This window comes from Lampetra fluviatilis, chromosome 19 (assembly GCF_964198595.1).
Source record: "Lampetra fluviatilis chromosome 19, kcLamFluv1.1, whole genome shotgun sequence".
In the NCBI taxonomy this organism is placed as follows: domain Eukaryota; kingdom Metazoa; phylum Chordata; class Hyperoartia; order Petromyzontiformes; family Petromyzontidae; genus Lampetra; species Lampetra fluviatilis.
The window spans coordinates 13015652-13031067 of NC_136293.1; the positions used below are offsets into that span (position 1 = coordinate 13015652).

The 15416-nt window shown below is 48.2% G+C and overlaps 1 protein-coding gene across 1 annotated transcript in view; it reads left to right on the top strand.

The window, feature by feature from the left end:
* LOC144937698 (AF4/FMR2 family member 4-like) overlaps nucleotides 1-15416 on the top strand; it is a 62950-nt gene that overhangs the window by 22824 nt on the left and 24710 nt on the right. The window contains exons 2-11 of the mRNA XM_078865125.1: nucleotides 842-962; nucleotides 1608-2654; nucleotides 7021-7065; nucleotides 7430-7516; nucleotides 7924-7960; nucleotides 8553-8604; nucleotides 9624-9675; nucleotides 10258-10301; nucleotides 12181-12337; nucleotides 13661-15127. Coding sequence (XP_078721251.1) covers nucleotides 842-962; nucleotides 1608-2654; nucleotides 7021-7065; nucleotides 7430-7516; nucleotides 7924-7960; nucleotides 8553-8604; nucleotides 9624-9675; nucleotides 10258-10301; nucleotides 12181-12337; nucleotides 13661-15127 — 3109 coding nt within the window. The remainder of the gene's footprint in view (nucleotides 1-841; nucleotides 963-1607; nucleotides 2655-7020; nucleotides 7066-7429; nucleotides 7517-7923; nucleotides 7961-8552; nucleotides 8605-9623; nucleotides 9676-10257; nucleotides 10302-12180; nucleotides 12338-13660; nucleotides 15128-15416) is intronic.

Below are 15416 nucleotides of genomic sequence, written 5' to 3' on the forward strand. Positions count from 1 at the left end.
ATGGAACCTTGCCAAAGACCGAAGAGCCTTTTGCCAAATGATAGTGATGTGTGAGCCGCCTGCTTGTGACATGACTCACAGATACGTACGTTTGTTTTACGTGCACATTCGTTACCGAGTAGGAAACTATTTAAGGAAGCATCAAACACTGTACTTATCCATACATAGAACAGCAATAGTTATGGGCAAATTACAAGACACCCTTGATGCAGTTATTCATTTTATTACCCTTCAAACAAAGATTGCACATTACTTGGATTATAAGATATCTTTTACTTATCAGTAGTGACCGTGATTTTTTTTCCTAGCCCTCTCATGTGACGAGTTGGAGTGGAGAAAATGGTTTAAAATCCATTTCATGGCCAACTCAGTCTGTGCAAATGTTTCTGAATGCAATTTTGGGAGGCAGCCAATCTTTTGTGTTTATGATGTGTAGAATTGATAATGGTAGTTATTTTGTATTTGTTTTGATGGCACAAATAGGGTATTAGAGCAGCGTGTGTTTGAGTTTGTGGTTGTCTCCGACTGTAATTGTGCCCATGTATGCAGTGCTCCTTGCTTCTTGTACATTGATTACACTTTTGTAACCTCCTTTGCCAGTAGCAAAATATGATAATTGGTTTTTTTTTGCATTCTGACCGCAGGTATTGTGGTCAATGCAAACATGACTCCTTGTAAAAAACGTGTTAGTTTTGTTGCCAGATAAAAGGGTAAAAAAACAATTATTGATTACACTTGTGTTTTTTTTGTAGTCACCTCGTTTGCTTTGTCTGCCGCTCGCTGAACTCTGCACCCAGACCAAGCTAACCGGGACCCCGTTGTCTCTTGGTGCCCCTCGCAGTGTTGACAAAAAGGACCGAGCAGCCCTTCGCAGGAGAGAGTGGGAGCGTCGCAATCAAGAAACCTTGCAGGAGGAGGAGGCCCTGACGGGCTCGGAGCACCTCTTCAAGGAGCCATACAAGGTCTGTTGTCACGTCCATTTCGATGAAATCTTAGCTTGTTCCGCACAGAAAGGTTCACCCGCCCCCCTCCCACGATTCACTGAAATGTCAAGATTCCATTAAATAGTAAGTTTATAATTTTTTTTAACTAATTTTATTTTACAAAGTAAGGTGCACTGAGCTACATAGTTCTTTTATAGAAGTATCCTGGCCACAGTGAAGTTGTTTATGTGGAAATTTCTAGCACCCAAATACTCTGGATGCGCATTTCTAAATGTGGAGGGAAAAAATGGAGGACCCGGAGAAAAATCCACGTGACCACATGGAGAAAATGCAAACTCCAAATATACAGGCATCGTCAGGGTCGGATCGAACCCACAACCTCCTGTATAGTTGGTAAGAATTAAGAATTAATGAATAGTGGTGAAAGTTTCTTCACTTCCAAATAAAGTATTTTACTGTTCCATTTACGAAACTTTTAAGTCTGTATTTTCCATTTCTTTTTATGCCTTGGGAATTTGGTGGTTGTTTCCTGTGTAATTGAGCCTAAGTATTTTTAAGACGATGTGGTGTCAACCCGTAGAGTAAACCTGTATTGTTCAGAAATAATTGGTGACTCAAATGATACCGTGTGTGTGTGTGTGCGCGCCCGCGTTTGTGTTGCAGACGAACAGAGGGGATGAGCTTTCGAGTCGTATTCAGAGCACACTTGGCAGCTACGACGAAATGAAAGACATCCTGAGCAACAGGTCAACCCAGAGCCGATTTGTTGGCATCCCAGCAATGTCCGTCCCCCAGACGCCAAGTGAGAAAACCGAGCAGAGCTTTTTTCCCGACCAGAGAACGGCTGTGATGCAGCCGTACCAAGGGAGCAGCGGCACTGGCCGATCGTCGGGTCCCTCGTCCGCCTCCACTAGTTCGGCCACGGCCTCGGGTTCCAGCGCGGCCACGGGGTACGGCGGACCGTCGTTCAACCAGCCCAGCGGAAGCGGCAGCAAAAAGCCCGGGGCAGAGCGGTCGCGAGGAAGCGGCAGCGGCGGCGCCGGCGGTGGCGGTGGCGGACACAGTAGCTCCAGCAAGAGCCGCCACTCGTCGTCTCACGGCTACAGCCACGGGGATCACCGGCGCGGGGAGCATGGTGGCGGTGTGGACGCTCGCTCCAAGCAGCAGTCGATAAGCCCGGCGCCGACCGCGTCGTCCTCGCACTCGGGCCGCCACTCCTACTCCCGGAGCAGCGCGACCGGCGGTGAACACCACGGCGGCACGCGGGCGTCCGCAACAACTTCGTCGGCTGCCGTCGAGCAGCACCACGGACGCGACCGGCATCGCTCCAAGTCTCCGCGAGAGCCGCCCGAATTCTCTTCAAATTCGCCGGGGCCGAGCTCCTCTTCGTCTGCATCTGCGGCGGCGGCGGCATCGTCCTCACAGATGTCCAGCCAGGCCTTCCCTTCATCGCTGCCTGTCTCGAGCAAGCAGTCGTCGCTGCAGCAGAAGCCCACGGCGTACGTGCGGCCGATGGATGGGCAGGACCAGCAGCTGTCGAGCGACTGCTCCGAGCTGCCCTCATCGTCGGGCCCTGCGGCCGTGACGGGAGACGTGGTCTACTCCTCGGGGCCGTCTGCTTACGGCGGTGCCGTGCCGGACCCCAAAGGATCGGCTGCGGCCGCCAAGGCCAAGCTAACAAAAATAACAATCCCGCCCCAGCCCTTGGAGGTGAGTGCTGCAGAAAGTTGCTGTTCATCGCTTCACTTGCAGGCAGTGCTGTTCCCCAAAATGTACAGTACAGTTGGTATCTGCAGAGAGTTCACATTGTTGGGCGATGACAAATTCCATTTTGTGGTTGACTCGGCCCATCATCTGTTTGGATTCGATAAAAAAAAGTAGCACTTTGTTATAAATTAGAACAACACACAGTGGCTGTCCGATGGAAAGACTCATCCCAACCATGAGAGTGTAGAATGTCTAACACAGGTTCGAGACCTTCAGTGTAGATGAGTATGAACGATGCTCATTGGGTATGGGTGGGTTGGGGTGTGTTATTTAAAACACCACACCTGTTTAAATTGCACAAGTTTAATTCGTATGGCATTAAATAATTCTGGGGAAACCATCACACCAGTTGAAATCTTGTTTAAGTTTCATTGCTTTGTTTACGACAGTGCGCGTCACTGCCACGACTTTGACGGCACGACGCTTGAGTTGCAGCTGCCATGGCTCGCCAGCACGCACGCACATGTGTGATCTTGGCCACATGCGCCACGAACCCAACGTCGCGCCCACCAGCTCGCACACATTCATACTGTGGGAATGTTCCCCTAACCCGCCCACTGAACCATTTGGCTGGCATATTCTTGGTGCGCTTTGCTTGGGCAGGCGGGGAGGGGGGTGGTGTGTACACAGCAGCACCCTCCGCCCACCATACAGACCTTCCCCTCCCATTTCCTCTCCTCCTCCTCTTGGTCTTTGTTTTTTTTAAATAAGAGTGAAGGCAGCGTCACTGCCCCCACAGGCGGAATGCCTTTAAAAGGCCTGCTGTCTCGGCGAATACCAGAAAGTCACGCAGTTGCGTTTTGCGTTGGAGACCGGTGATTTCCTTATCTTTCATAACTACGTTATGAGACAGTTTGACTATGTAGAATATAAGTGTAACTGCATCTCAAGACATGGTCGCAGAATAGAGGGGCCCACACCAAGGAATTTAGTTTTGGGGCAGATTTGAGGAGGTGTGATGGGAAACGCAAATACTCAAAGGCAGTAGGAAAAGAGGGAGACCTTGTGCCTACACTGATACGGTCTCCATTGTAAAATATATATATATACTTGGTTCTCATTAGGCTGTTACCTGGTTATATCCTAAATAAAATGTATATATATGGCTTTCAAGATGAGGGAGTTGACAAAGATCCAGATGGCTGAGGTGACGGAGGAGAAAGAGCAACCACCCACTGGGCACAATCTGACTGGGGGAGTTTTGCAAAGAGGCCTTGGTTGCTGGGGCAAAGTGTACAAGTGAGGGAGTAGGGAGCGATGAGGTGGTGGGGGGGAACACACGAGCAAGACCATGGTAAGATCTTAATAAAAGATAGGTGGCAACAATCTTATAATTGAGGCTAGACGCAAAGGGGAGAAAGTGGATCGATGTGAGGATTGGGCTGCTGTAGACTACCCTGCAAGATGCTTGAAGATCATGAGTGTGTGTAGGCTACAATACAATGTGTGCATGTTGGGCCGTGGGTGTGTGTAGGCCATCATGAACTCCATTTGATTGATACGTATGACCACAATCCCTAATGCTACGACCCTTCTGGCAATTTCCATGGTTGAATTTGCCTTGAATGTTGCGGAAATGAGCTGCGGCGGAAGGAATAAATACCTGCCAGCTTAGCCGTGGCTCTCGAGTCAAGAGCAAATGGTCTTGACTGAATTGCATGGACATTATCACATTCCAAGATATTGATTCCATCCTTGAAAATTTCATTCATAATTTTGGCGCAGTTCAGACACCAATGCTTTCCGGTCTCATTTTATACACGTAGATATCTACTTTCCCATTTATTTTAACCCAGCCTAAAAAAGAGTTATTTAGATCAAATTGCATGTGCTTATCCTTGATCCATTTGGATTGTCCTCAATCTCCACTGTATTCAAATAGATGGTATCTTCATATTTACACGTTTCTTTTATGAACCATTTATTTTAGTGTTATTTGAAGTATGATTTTTAAAAATCGAGTTTACTATAAGGAGGAGGAGGGGGGGGTGTGACACAGTGTGTAACGCAACCATGGCCAACATCGATTCCCAACCATGGCCAACATCAGTAGCGAATTATATCTCTACAGGTCCTTGATTTCCCCCCCCAAAAACCCTTCACCAACCAGCACGGTGTAGTATGGTCAAACAAACACCCAACAAATGGCATAACAGGGTTTACATCCGCTCGTGGATTGACAAAGGACGGTGCATTATTTTGCATTATTAGTGCGGTCCTGAAAACCTGGTGCGTGCTTTTTTCATGACACGCGCTTTTTTCATGACACGCGCACACAGCTTGTTTTCCTCGTTGCTGCTTCTGCTCAGGTTTCGGCCTGGTTGGTACGCTTTTAAAGTGTGGCCCCCTTTGACACACTTAGGGCCACTGTGCCCAAGAGAGGTAGGCAACAACTCGAAGCCGCAGTTTGATGCTCTTGTTTACCATTTTCAGGATTTTCAGCTCTGCCACCACATGCCAGGTTTGAGGCCACTCCAAGAGACGCTTCGTGATGAATCGGGTTAAATTGGCAGGGCTTCCTTGATGTGATTATTCTCAATCCTGAATTGACAGTGAGGTGAGGGTGGGAGGTGGAGTATTTACATTCCATTGTTTCTATATAATGCGCGATTCGCAGTGCACTGAAATCTGCTGGAAAATTTCAGGAAAAGCCTGGGCACGTCTCGACAGGGCGTGGCACGCGTGTGCACTCGCTCACACCGTTATTATGATGCTGGAAACGATTGGCACACAGGGCAGTTTGCAGAAACATATGTTTGTGTTTAAACATGTTTAACCATATCCACTACTTACTTACCTTTTGCACTTATGTGTGTAGCTCATTGCACACACGATGTCAAAATTAAGTTATTGTGGTGAATCCATTAAAGTACCTGAAGTAGATAAACAATGTTACCCCATGTTTTGCTGGTAAGATTGTTTTCACCACAACAAGACACGTTTTGATAGTGGACGTTGCATTTTCAAATCGGACGTGCTTGTGCCGTGCTAAAAAGGTGCCTGCACACACAACTTGAATCTAATGCCTTGCCTGCGAGTGTTGAAGGCTGCGCCTGGAACGTTTATGAGCCAAACATTGATCGGTATTTTTTTAAATCTGCAAATGAGCATCTTCCAAAGTGATGTTCTGCAAAAATATGCCAAGGTATAAAGTATTTCAAGAGATTTGTTTTATATTTGGTCACCAGCATATCCATCTTTTTCTTTACTCCGGCTACTTGACAATTTCCTCCACATTGGCCTACCCTTAAAAGAGGTCATGCATCTTTTCAGACAGGAATTCGACTTTAAATCCCACAAACAACAGCAGCAGCGTTGCCTCCCGTTGGAAGGATGATGGGGGGGATTTGCGTTCGGGAACAACAGCAGTGAAGGCTTGCACGAGTGCACCACAGTTTTAAGAATCCTAATTAAAGTCGATGGCTCTTACTGCAGAAGCTGGACTGCATGTGCTTTTGTCTCGCATGAACTGAAGACCCCCCCCCTACATGCTTGCACGACGCCTGTTTTTATTTATTTTATAGCAACCGCTTGCTTCTACTCTGGTTTTGGGATTATTGCCAACAGTTAATGAACCGTAGGCCAGATTGCAGGTCACCAAGGAATACTATATGAAGATGCTATCCTGGTCTATGGGCATCCTGAACAACCAAAGGGCTAATGGTAAGGGGAACTGAGGGCAGAGCCGATAATAAGACACCGTGTATTGGCCTACTGCGCTGAAATTAAAGGAAATGTGTTAATTAGTAGCATTACTCCAAGTGATGTTAGGACAAGGAGGGGTTTACGATCTGGGGGTTGTGCAGAAGTGTGTGTTTAATCATTTGTAAACTGAATGTAAGGAATGCAAGCCAGCACGCCCTCACAAATGAATAGATTATATTTGTGAGCATGTATGATGTATAACGTGAGTGATGTAACGGCGAGCGCAATATGGTCTTGTTGCAGTGTTACTGGGTTAATTTAAAGGCAAGCATTGGAATCCCTGGGCAAGTTCCATCGTCCACCTTTGCCAGTGTCCATAAAAGTAGTGAAAACGAGCAACTTGCAGTTGCGTATTTCTCCCACTTCAGATCACCGTCGGAAGTCACAGGCTAAATTCCCACTTGGCCTGCAGCGCGGTGACCTTTGTGTGCATGGCACACCTTCGTCTTTTGTACAGTGCACGTGTACCGCTGCTGGTACGCTTTGTGCAGAGATGAGTCTGTCGGCGTGCCGCATTTTAACGAGAGGCGAGCGCGTTGAGTGATTGCAGAGCCGTGCCACAAACCCGTGACCTGCTTCTCTCTCTCTCCCCCGTCTGCCCCAGGCTGGCAACAACAATGATGGCAACTGCGTGGAGGAGATTCTGAGGGTGGGTGCAGCTGCACTCACTGTCTGTAACCCTGGCGTCTGGCGCACCACGTCTTGTTCTTGTGCAAAACACACAAGCGTAGGCAACGGCGAAGCAAAATAAAATGAACGCTGTAAATCCCAAGTGCCCCAAGGCGCGCTGGTTGCCACATGGTTGGGGGTGGGGTGATGCAGCTGTTAGCGGTGAAATAGATGCAAGTGCCCTCCCTTTAAGTTGCAGTAAAACACAATTCCATGACGTCACTTCTTTAGTGGGAGGCTATGTGCACAGTGCCCTCTTTAGGACAGTATGAAGATAACATGACAGCGCTAAGCCCATTGGCTCGTGAGTGTAAGACATGTTGTGTGTGTGTTTTTTTTCACAGGAAATGGCCTATCCCTGGCCCTCCCCTCTGACAGCAATACAGACCCCAGTTACCGCCAAACCATCCAAGTTCCCATTTCCTGGAAAGGCGCGTTAACGCACCACACACACACACGCTTGGGCTGCCGAAGCCACTTGTTGACGTAAATGCGGCCACGCACTGTCTCGCGCAAAACCACATCTACGTAGATTTCCACAAGGAAGGCTTTGACCTTTATGCTTGCATTGAACACAGCCGGTACAAGCACATGTCTAAATAATTCAGCGGAAAATTCGTTTTTTTTCTCTGAGCCTTAAATAAAGTACCTTTTAAATTATGCATTGGAAAATTAACAGCAGTGGACTTTGTATTGTAGCTCTTGGTATGGTATGCCATGAGTGAAGGTAGGATTTCATCTACTCAAGTGAACATTTGCTTTAATTGCTTGATGAATTGTGTCTGTGCCTTTAATACGACGTAATTTTACTCATGGACGTTGTATTCGTGCTTTACAGGACTCCCAGCATGTGAACACGTCGTTTCCAGGGACAAGTAAGTTTTAAGTGGTCCCCTTTTTGTTGTGTGTTTCTGCTTGTGTACTGTAATTTATATCCAGAAAGGTCGTAAAGAGTGTAGGTGCATGCCACCTTGTTGGCGCCACCTGCATCAATGTGCCCCACACAGGTGTATCGTGCTCGTGCGGGACTTGAAAGGGAACCGCGTGCGTTGTGAAAGCGCACTGATAACGCGTCTGCCATCCGTGCAGAAATCACGCGTGCCAGCAAAGATTTGTTTTTTTAAAACCTCTTAATGGACTTTGGCTTTTGCCAATGTCAATAGCAATTTATAAAGTTTTAACAGCTCTCTCTGCACAAAGAGACTGTGGATTGTACAATGTGATGTCCTGCCTCCATACGATTGTCTGCGTTAATCGCAGACCTTGGGTGAAAAGCGTCGCCTATCGCGTTTTGCTCACGGAGACCATTACACGTTGCCTGGTGTGCGAGCGTTGGTCATGACAGAGCTAGTAACAGTGAAGGCTGGACCTTGACTGCTTTAAACCCGTGGATACTGTCTTCGACCGCATTGGATAAAGCTCGCGTAGTGAACTGAACTTTGTCCTTTTCTACCTCGCCCTTGTCAGAGCGCGGTGATGCCTCTTCAAAGAGCGCCACAAACACCTTGGCGGATAATTCGTAAGTATTTACTTTTGTAACGTTTTTTTTCGTGTTTAAATCGACTCTGGTATGACATGTCAGCAACAAGGCCAACACCTCTTATTCAGCAGCTGTTTGATGCAGGTTTTACATAAATGAAGGCGTTAACATGTGTACGTGCCCAATGGGCTCTGTTAAACTTTATTGGCAGCAGTGTAAGATGACAATCTCCGTTTCTGATTTGATACAATCGGGCAAGATGCTGGTGCTGCACAGTAGGGCTGTTTCAATGTCAATGCTTTATGTTCTGCAGAAGAACGCATAACGATTGACGAGATGAGAATATTGATTATTTAATGCGTTAATCGCGCTATGTTCCTGCGTCTCAGTGAGGTTACGCGAGGGTGATAGCGCCAGGGGTTTGTAGCAAAGGAGTTCACTGTTAAGTGCAGTCTTTGCATCGTTGTTTTGTGCATCTGTGAATACTTGAGCAGGAAAGGTAAATATTTAGACCCTGTAAACGCTACTTGTGTGGTGGGCTACATTAGAATTTAGCAAACATAGCTTACTAAAATATGAATGTCTTGCCATCGCTAATAAAGGATGACAATTTCCTAAAATCACAACAAATGCCCGGGATAGACTAGTAAACGCAACAGAAAGTTACGGAAGGTTGCAAAAAGCATTGGAAGGCATTGTGAAGGATGGGAAAGAATTGAGAGGTCTTAGAATACCTAGGAAAGACTAGAGAGACACTTGCGGGCTATGGAAGCCGGGAACGGTTACAAAAGGCTATATAAATCTGGCAAAATGATGGGCCATTCGAGTGGTTGAGGAATGGAAAATGCTGTGGTAAGTGATTATAATGGGGGGGGGGGGGGGGGGCATGCATTTGCTGAAGCAGGCTGGGAAGTGCTGGGAACGACTGGGAGAAGGCTAGGGTCCTTCAAACAACTCCAACCTCCCTTCCACACAAAGCAAAGCAATTTTAAAACTGCAAGTTCCATGACCTTCACAACCTCACTCACCACGTGTATCCACAATGCTTTGTCGTCTAGGATGCTGGAAGATGACCTGAAATTGAGCAGTGATGAGAGCGATGTTGAACTGGTAAACTACGCATTAAGATCTCCATTTTAATTGTTTGTAGTTCTTTCTAGATGACATTAATTAGAATCCGCTGTTACAGTCACACCATTTTGCCATGTAATAATTCACAGCTTAACACATTTACTCCATGTCGGTAATGTGTGTACTGTCTGCAGTGCATCACAGTTAAAAGTGACTGAGAACATGAATAATAATTTTTAGGTTAATTATAAATGGCTTGTATTGCAATGAATCCATTTACATACATTAACAATTTACATTTTAACCAGCGTCGGCTCCAGACTTCGTTTATATGGCAATGGAGTGATCTATGGCAGGTCTTTAAAATCCCTGCACCACGTGTGGCCAATAAAGGGAAGTGATGACGGGTCTTGTACCTGTGCATTCAATTACATCTGTTAGCCCCCTGGGCAAGGCATTTTAAAAACCTGTAGTGGATCACACTCTTGCTGGCAGTCTTAAGGCTGGGGCTGCAAGTGTCTCATTGGAGCCAATTAAGCAAATTATACAGTAGTGTGTTATTTTCCATACAGCAAGACTGTCCTGTCATGCCTCATGAATGCACCCAATGTGTTTCCCCAGTTTGCGGATAAGTCTGTCCTGAACAAGGCCATAATTCCTGTCAGGTATGTACACTCACAATAACATGTCACAGGTTTTCTCTCTGTGATGGCACACTTCCCTCTAGTCCACCATTGGTGTTGTTGCATCACATGGATTTGTGAAACTATAAACAACCTGCTCTGAGCTCCGAGGTGGCGGCTAAATCTCAGGACAGCAAGTACTTTCTTGAACCTGACCGTACGGACCTTTTTTAAAGCGTTATTCCCTCGTTCATGGGTTTTCGTTGGCTAATCTGGCCATTCCTATATGCAATCAAACTCCTTACAAATATAATGGCCAAACATCCCAATGCAGAACACTCCTTAAAACATATTGTGACTCTTCCCTGAATTAATAATTGGCAGTAGTTCTATTTATATGAACCATTGTATTTTACTTTACCGCCATTAATAATTAATATCCTTATAATTCAATTTGAATAATGTTATATAGCTAAGAATGACCATTTCATAACTCGAGAATCACATCATCGCAATGAATGGCCCCAGAAGATGATGCCAATAGATATAATTTCCCGCCGCTTCATTATGTAGCTCAGGTCAAACTGGACGGTGAACCATAATGCTTTGTACATAAAACAATGTTTGTTTTTATACTACGAAGGCAGTGGCGCATAAGGACAAATAACAACAGAACTCAACACATTTGTCAACTAGCTTGTTAGCCCGTCGTCGGAAGGAAGCTGTAATATTTAACACGGTCATAAAAATAAAAGATGTATAATAGGTGACGTTCCTGGCAATGTCCCTTCACAACACAATGAGACACCAGAGAGGTCGAGTGTTATTGATGCGTACAGTTTTTTTTTTCACGATAGTCATGCTTTGTATGGCAATTCTTTACCGCTGGTGGGTGATAAAACTTCATTCTCATGGCTGGTCCAGACCAAATAATGTGGAAAATCAAATTTACAACAGGTGCCTGCGTTTGTGTACAGCCGATGATAACTTGGCTGAGAAACAACAAGATTGTTTATTCTCCTGGTGTCCTGCCACCGCGGTCATTAGTTTCTTCATTATCAGGCACGTGATGGCATAGTCGTGTGTTCAGCCGGATCGCAGGTTCAAAGAATCTGACCGGGCCGTGACGTCAACACTCGTGCCACAGCCCCCGGCGCGATGACCTTGATCTGGTTTCATCATCATTGGCCTTTCAAATTCAAACTCGGCATCTCATTAATGCTGGCTCGGTGTTCTGCCACATATTCGTCCCTGGATAGAGATGGGTTATGGAACCTATCTGTGCTGAGCTTTGAGCTTTACCCTGTTGCATTTGTGAGATTTATCCAAGTTCTTTGTGGTTTCTCACACATGCCAAATACTCATGAAATTGGTCAAAGAGCCCAATTCAGAGATGTATCTCTATCCTAATGTTAGGTTTCACGATGTTAAATGCCTTGATTGTATTGTCTATATATGTATGGGGTGGAGGATGGTACTGCAGCGTAGTAATTAGCTGCAGCTAATGTAGTAGCAAATATCTGAACTGGTCAAGGGCCTCCTTTAATTTAACACCGTCTTAAATGAGTACGTGGTGCAGTGTATAAACATCAGCACTGGGGAGACCACCACCTCATGTACTGTTCCAGCCTGAATAGATACTGGCTCACTGCCACTTGCCCCAGCAACCCCTCTAGGCTATGCAGGAGCTGTTGGTCTGTATACATCGATATAAATGTACACAGGATGTGAAATTAAAAACAACTGTTTCTTTTCTTTCCGGTCACTGAAGAAGGTCAGTCTGCTGAAACAGTCTTATTTTTAACGTACCCGTTAATCTGTTAACATTTGTGTAATTTCACCGAACCAGCAGCTTTAAGACATGTAGTTATTAGTTCATCTCATCGTCGGTGTTGCTCCTGTGTGTCCTCCGTGTGTGCAGCGTGCCGGTGGCAGAGAGCGGGGATGCCCCTCGCTCCAGCGCCGAGTCGGGCTCCTCCAGCGAGTCGGAGAGCAGTTCTGAGTCGGACTCTGAGAGCGAGACGAGCTCCAGCGACAGCGAGGCCCAAAACCAGTCCGTCAACGCCGCCTCTCCCCAGGTGAGGCGCTCACTCGTCTGCGTTAGCCATGGGTCCAGCCCGGCTATTACTTGAATGGGAGACTGCTTTGTAAACTCCAGGTGTTGTAGGCTTGTGCTGCAAACATGGCCAGGAGGAAGCATTACAACGATGGGTTATTGAATCGATCTGTGCTGAGATTTGAGCTTTACCCTGTTGCATTTGTGAGATTTATTCAAGTTCTTTTTGGTTTCTCACACATGCCAAATACTCATGAAATTGGTCAAAGAGCCCAATTCAGGACCCTTCTGAAAAGTGTTATCGCTCAGTGAGGCTTTCTTGAGTAAAGTACATTATTATTATTGTTGTTGTTGTGGGAGCTGTGCCCCAGAGCTTAGTGGACTCCACGATTAACCTCGCCACCCGAGTTTGATTCTTGGCCAAAACGAACATGAGTGGCGAGTGATATCTGAATCGGTCTTGGATCCCCATCCACCTTCACCAACGTGCAGTGACAATCCTAGCAAAGTATGGTCAAACAACCCCCATGACTGACAATACATGGGGCGGCCTTCATCTAGCAGTGGATTGACAAAGGGCTACAAGTTATGCTTTTAAAAATGTATTATTGTGTGCCCGTGCGGCTGAGTGCTATTGGTGGCTTGTGGTCAGTCAGCGTCTTCAAAGGCAGCGCCCTAGCATCTTGCTATGTATCAACGGCTAACGCCATTCAACAACAAGGCCAGAACACATGACCCCATAGCATTAGTCACTTGCACATCCCCCAGTAAGCAGTACATCCACAATAAGTTCAGCCACAATGTGCCCGTCAATCTCTTTAGGACAGTGCATTCCTACTCGGTCAATAACTGATACAGTTGTGTGTATTTACTGTATTCTGCTCTTTCCTTATCAAAGACTTTGGAGACTTGAGTACATAGAGTCAAGAGTCAATGCTGCCCTGCTCAAATGGGCATGGGGATAACACTGTCCTGAGCCAGTGGTGCAGGCCAGCCTTTCCACATGACAACTGAACGGGACACTATATACAGAATAGGAATCTTGCACTGCGCATTGGTTTGTCTTAGTTAAAGTTTAACTTTTTATTGGAGCCTCAAGGTAGTTTTTCAAGCCGACATTGATTGGGTTTTTTGGCTAGTTCCTATATTTGAGGTTATTTCTGGGTGGGATGAAACTGAAGTGCTGGGAGAATACCCACGCATGTTAGGGGATAACACTCTTAACCCCCATCACACAGATGGGGTGACATTCTCACTTTATGAATAACGTGATCTAGGCTCTGCTTCCAAGTTCACCTACGCATCGCTATTTGCTCACTTTGCGTGCATTTCTTTACTCTTGCAGCCCGAGCCACCGCCCACCAACAAGTGGAAGCTGGACAACTGGCTGCCCAAGGTGAACCTGAACACCAACAAGTCGGCAACTCCGCAGGCTGACACGGGAAACGCAAAGGTGCAAGGGCACGAGTACCCGCGCGGCGGCGATGGTGGCGCTGGCGGCAGCGGTGTTGGTGGAGGCGGCGGTGGAAGCGGCGGGGCCCAGGACAAGGAGCGGCCGAATGTCGCTGCCAGTCAGGCCGACGCCAAGGAGAAGCTGCGGAGCCCCGCGCGAGAGCGGGGCAAGGGTCGCAGCGGGCAGCGGCATGCGGACAGCAAGGGCGGCGGTGGGCGGCAGAAGTCGCCGGCGCAGCCCGACGTTTTGTCTCAGCGTCGCAGCATCGGCCGCAAGCAACCCAAAAAGCTGGAGAAGCCGGCGCCAAGCCCCGAAGAGCCGGACTATGGGTACGAGCCCCCGAAGGCATCGCCCACGGTGGTGGAGAGTAGTGGCGGCGGTGGAGGCAGCGGCGTGGCTGCAGTGCGGCGTAGCGTCGGCAGGAAGCAGCCCAAGCGGACCGAGAAGCCGTTGAGCCCAGAGGATCCTGACTGGACCAAGCCGGAGTACGCGTTTGGTGTCCACAAGTCACCGGCCCAACCTGAAGTCTCAGTGCAGCAGCAGCAGCAGCAGCCACAACGTAGGAGTGTTGGCCGCAAGCAGCCACGCAGGATAGAGAAGCCAGCTAGCCCTGATGTGGAAAACTGTCCCAAGTCAGAGTTCACACTAGCACAAGAGAGTTCGCAGAAGCACAAGGCAGGTACGGGCGCTCTGTCGGGCACCAACCACGAGCAGCCAAAGAGCAAGCCCAAAGGCGGCACCGGCCGGAAGCCTGCCGTAAAGAAGGAGACGCAGCCGGCACCACAGTGCACGGCCGAGGCCAAGAAGCAGCGTGTGCCAGGCAAGTCGATGCGCAAGGGCCGCGAGAAGGTGTACTCGGACACCTCCTCGTCCTCGTCGTCACCTTCGTCCGACTCTGAGTCGGAGCCGGACGAGAGCCCGGCGGGCAAAGCGGACTCGCCGGCTCCGTCCGGCGCCGCCAAGTCGTCCGGCTCGGACGCGCCCTGCGACTCGCCGCAGCACTCTGACGAGGGCGCTCCCGGCTCCGCGCCGCCCGCGCCGCCCGCGCCGCAGCCGCCGCTGCTGAGCCGCAAGGAGCAGATACTGTCGCCGCTGCACGTGGCGGGCGGTGAGCTGCTGTCGCCCATCCACGACTACGACGAGGTGCGATCGCTCGTGGTGAAGATCGACCTGAGCCTTCTTGCCCGCGTGCCGGGCCGCGGCGAGACTCGGGGCGGCGGACGCCAGGGACAGCAGCAGCAGCAGCCACCGTCGGTGTCCGAGAGGGCGGGCTCTCACCGGCAGCAGAGCACATCCAGAGAAAGATCACCACCGCCTCCAACCACAGCGTTAGGAGAGAAATCCAAACGCAAGCGGCAGGTAAGCGGAGCGCACGTGGGCACAATCGGCACAAACAGCGCAGACGGTGGTGCGTGGCCCGAGAAGCTTGTGATTCTGGCCATGTCAGAACTGTCGCAATAACTAAGCGGGGCAATTTGATGGGTTTACCGGAGTGCCATTTGGTTTGCTGACACAATTTGGATTCTGTTCACTTGGTTGACAATACAGCAAAGTAATATTGTTAACATTATACATCATGGTGTAGTTGTAAATGGGCTGTTCCATAATTACTATGTACATGTTCGTCGTGCAGCCTGTACTTTTTAGA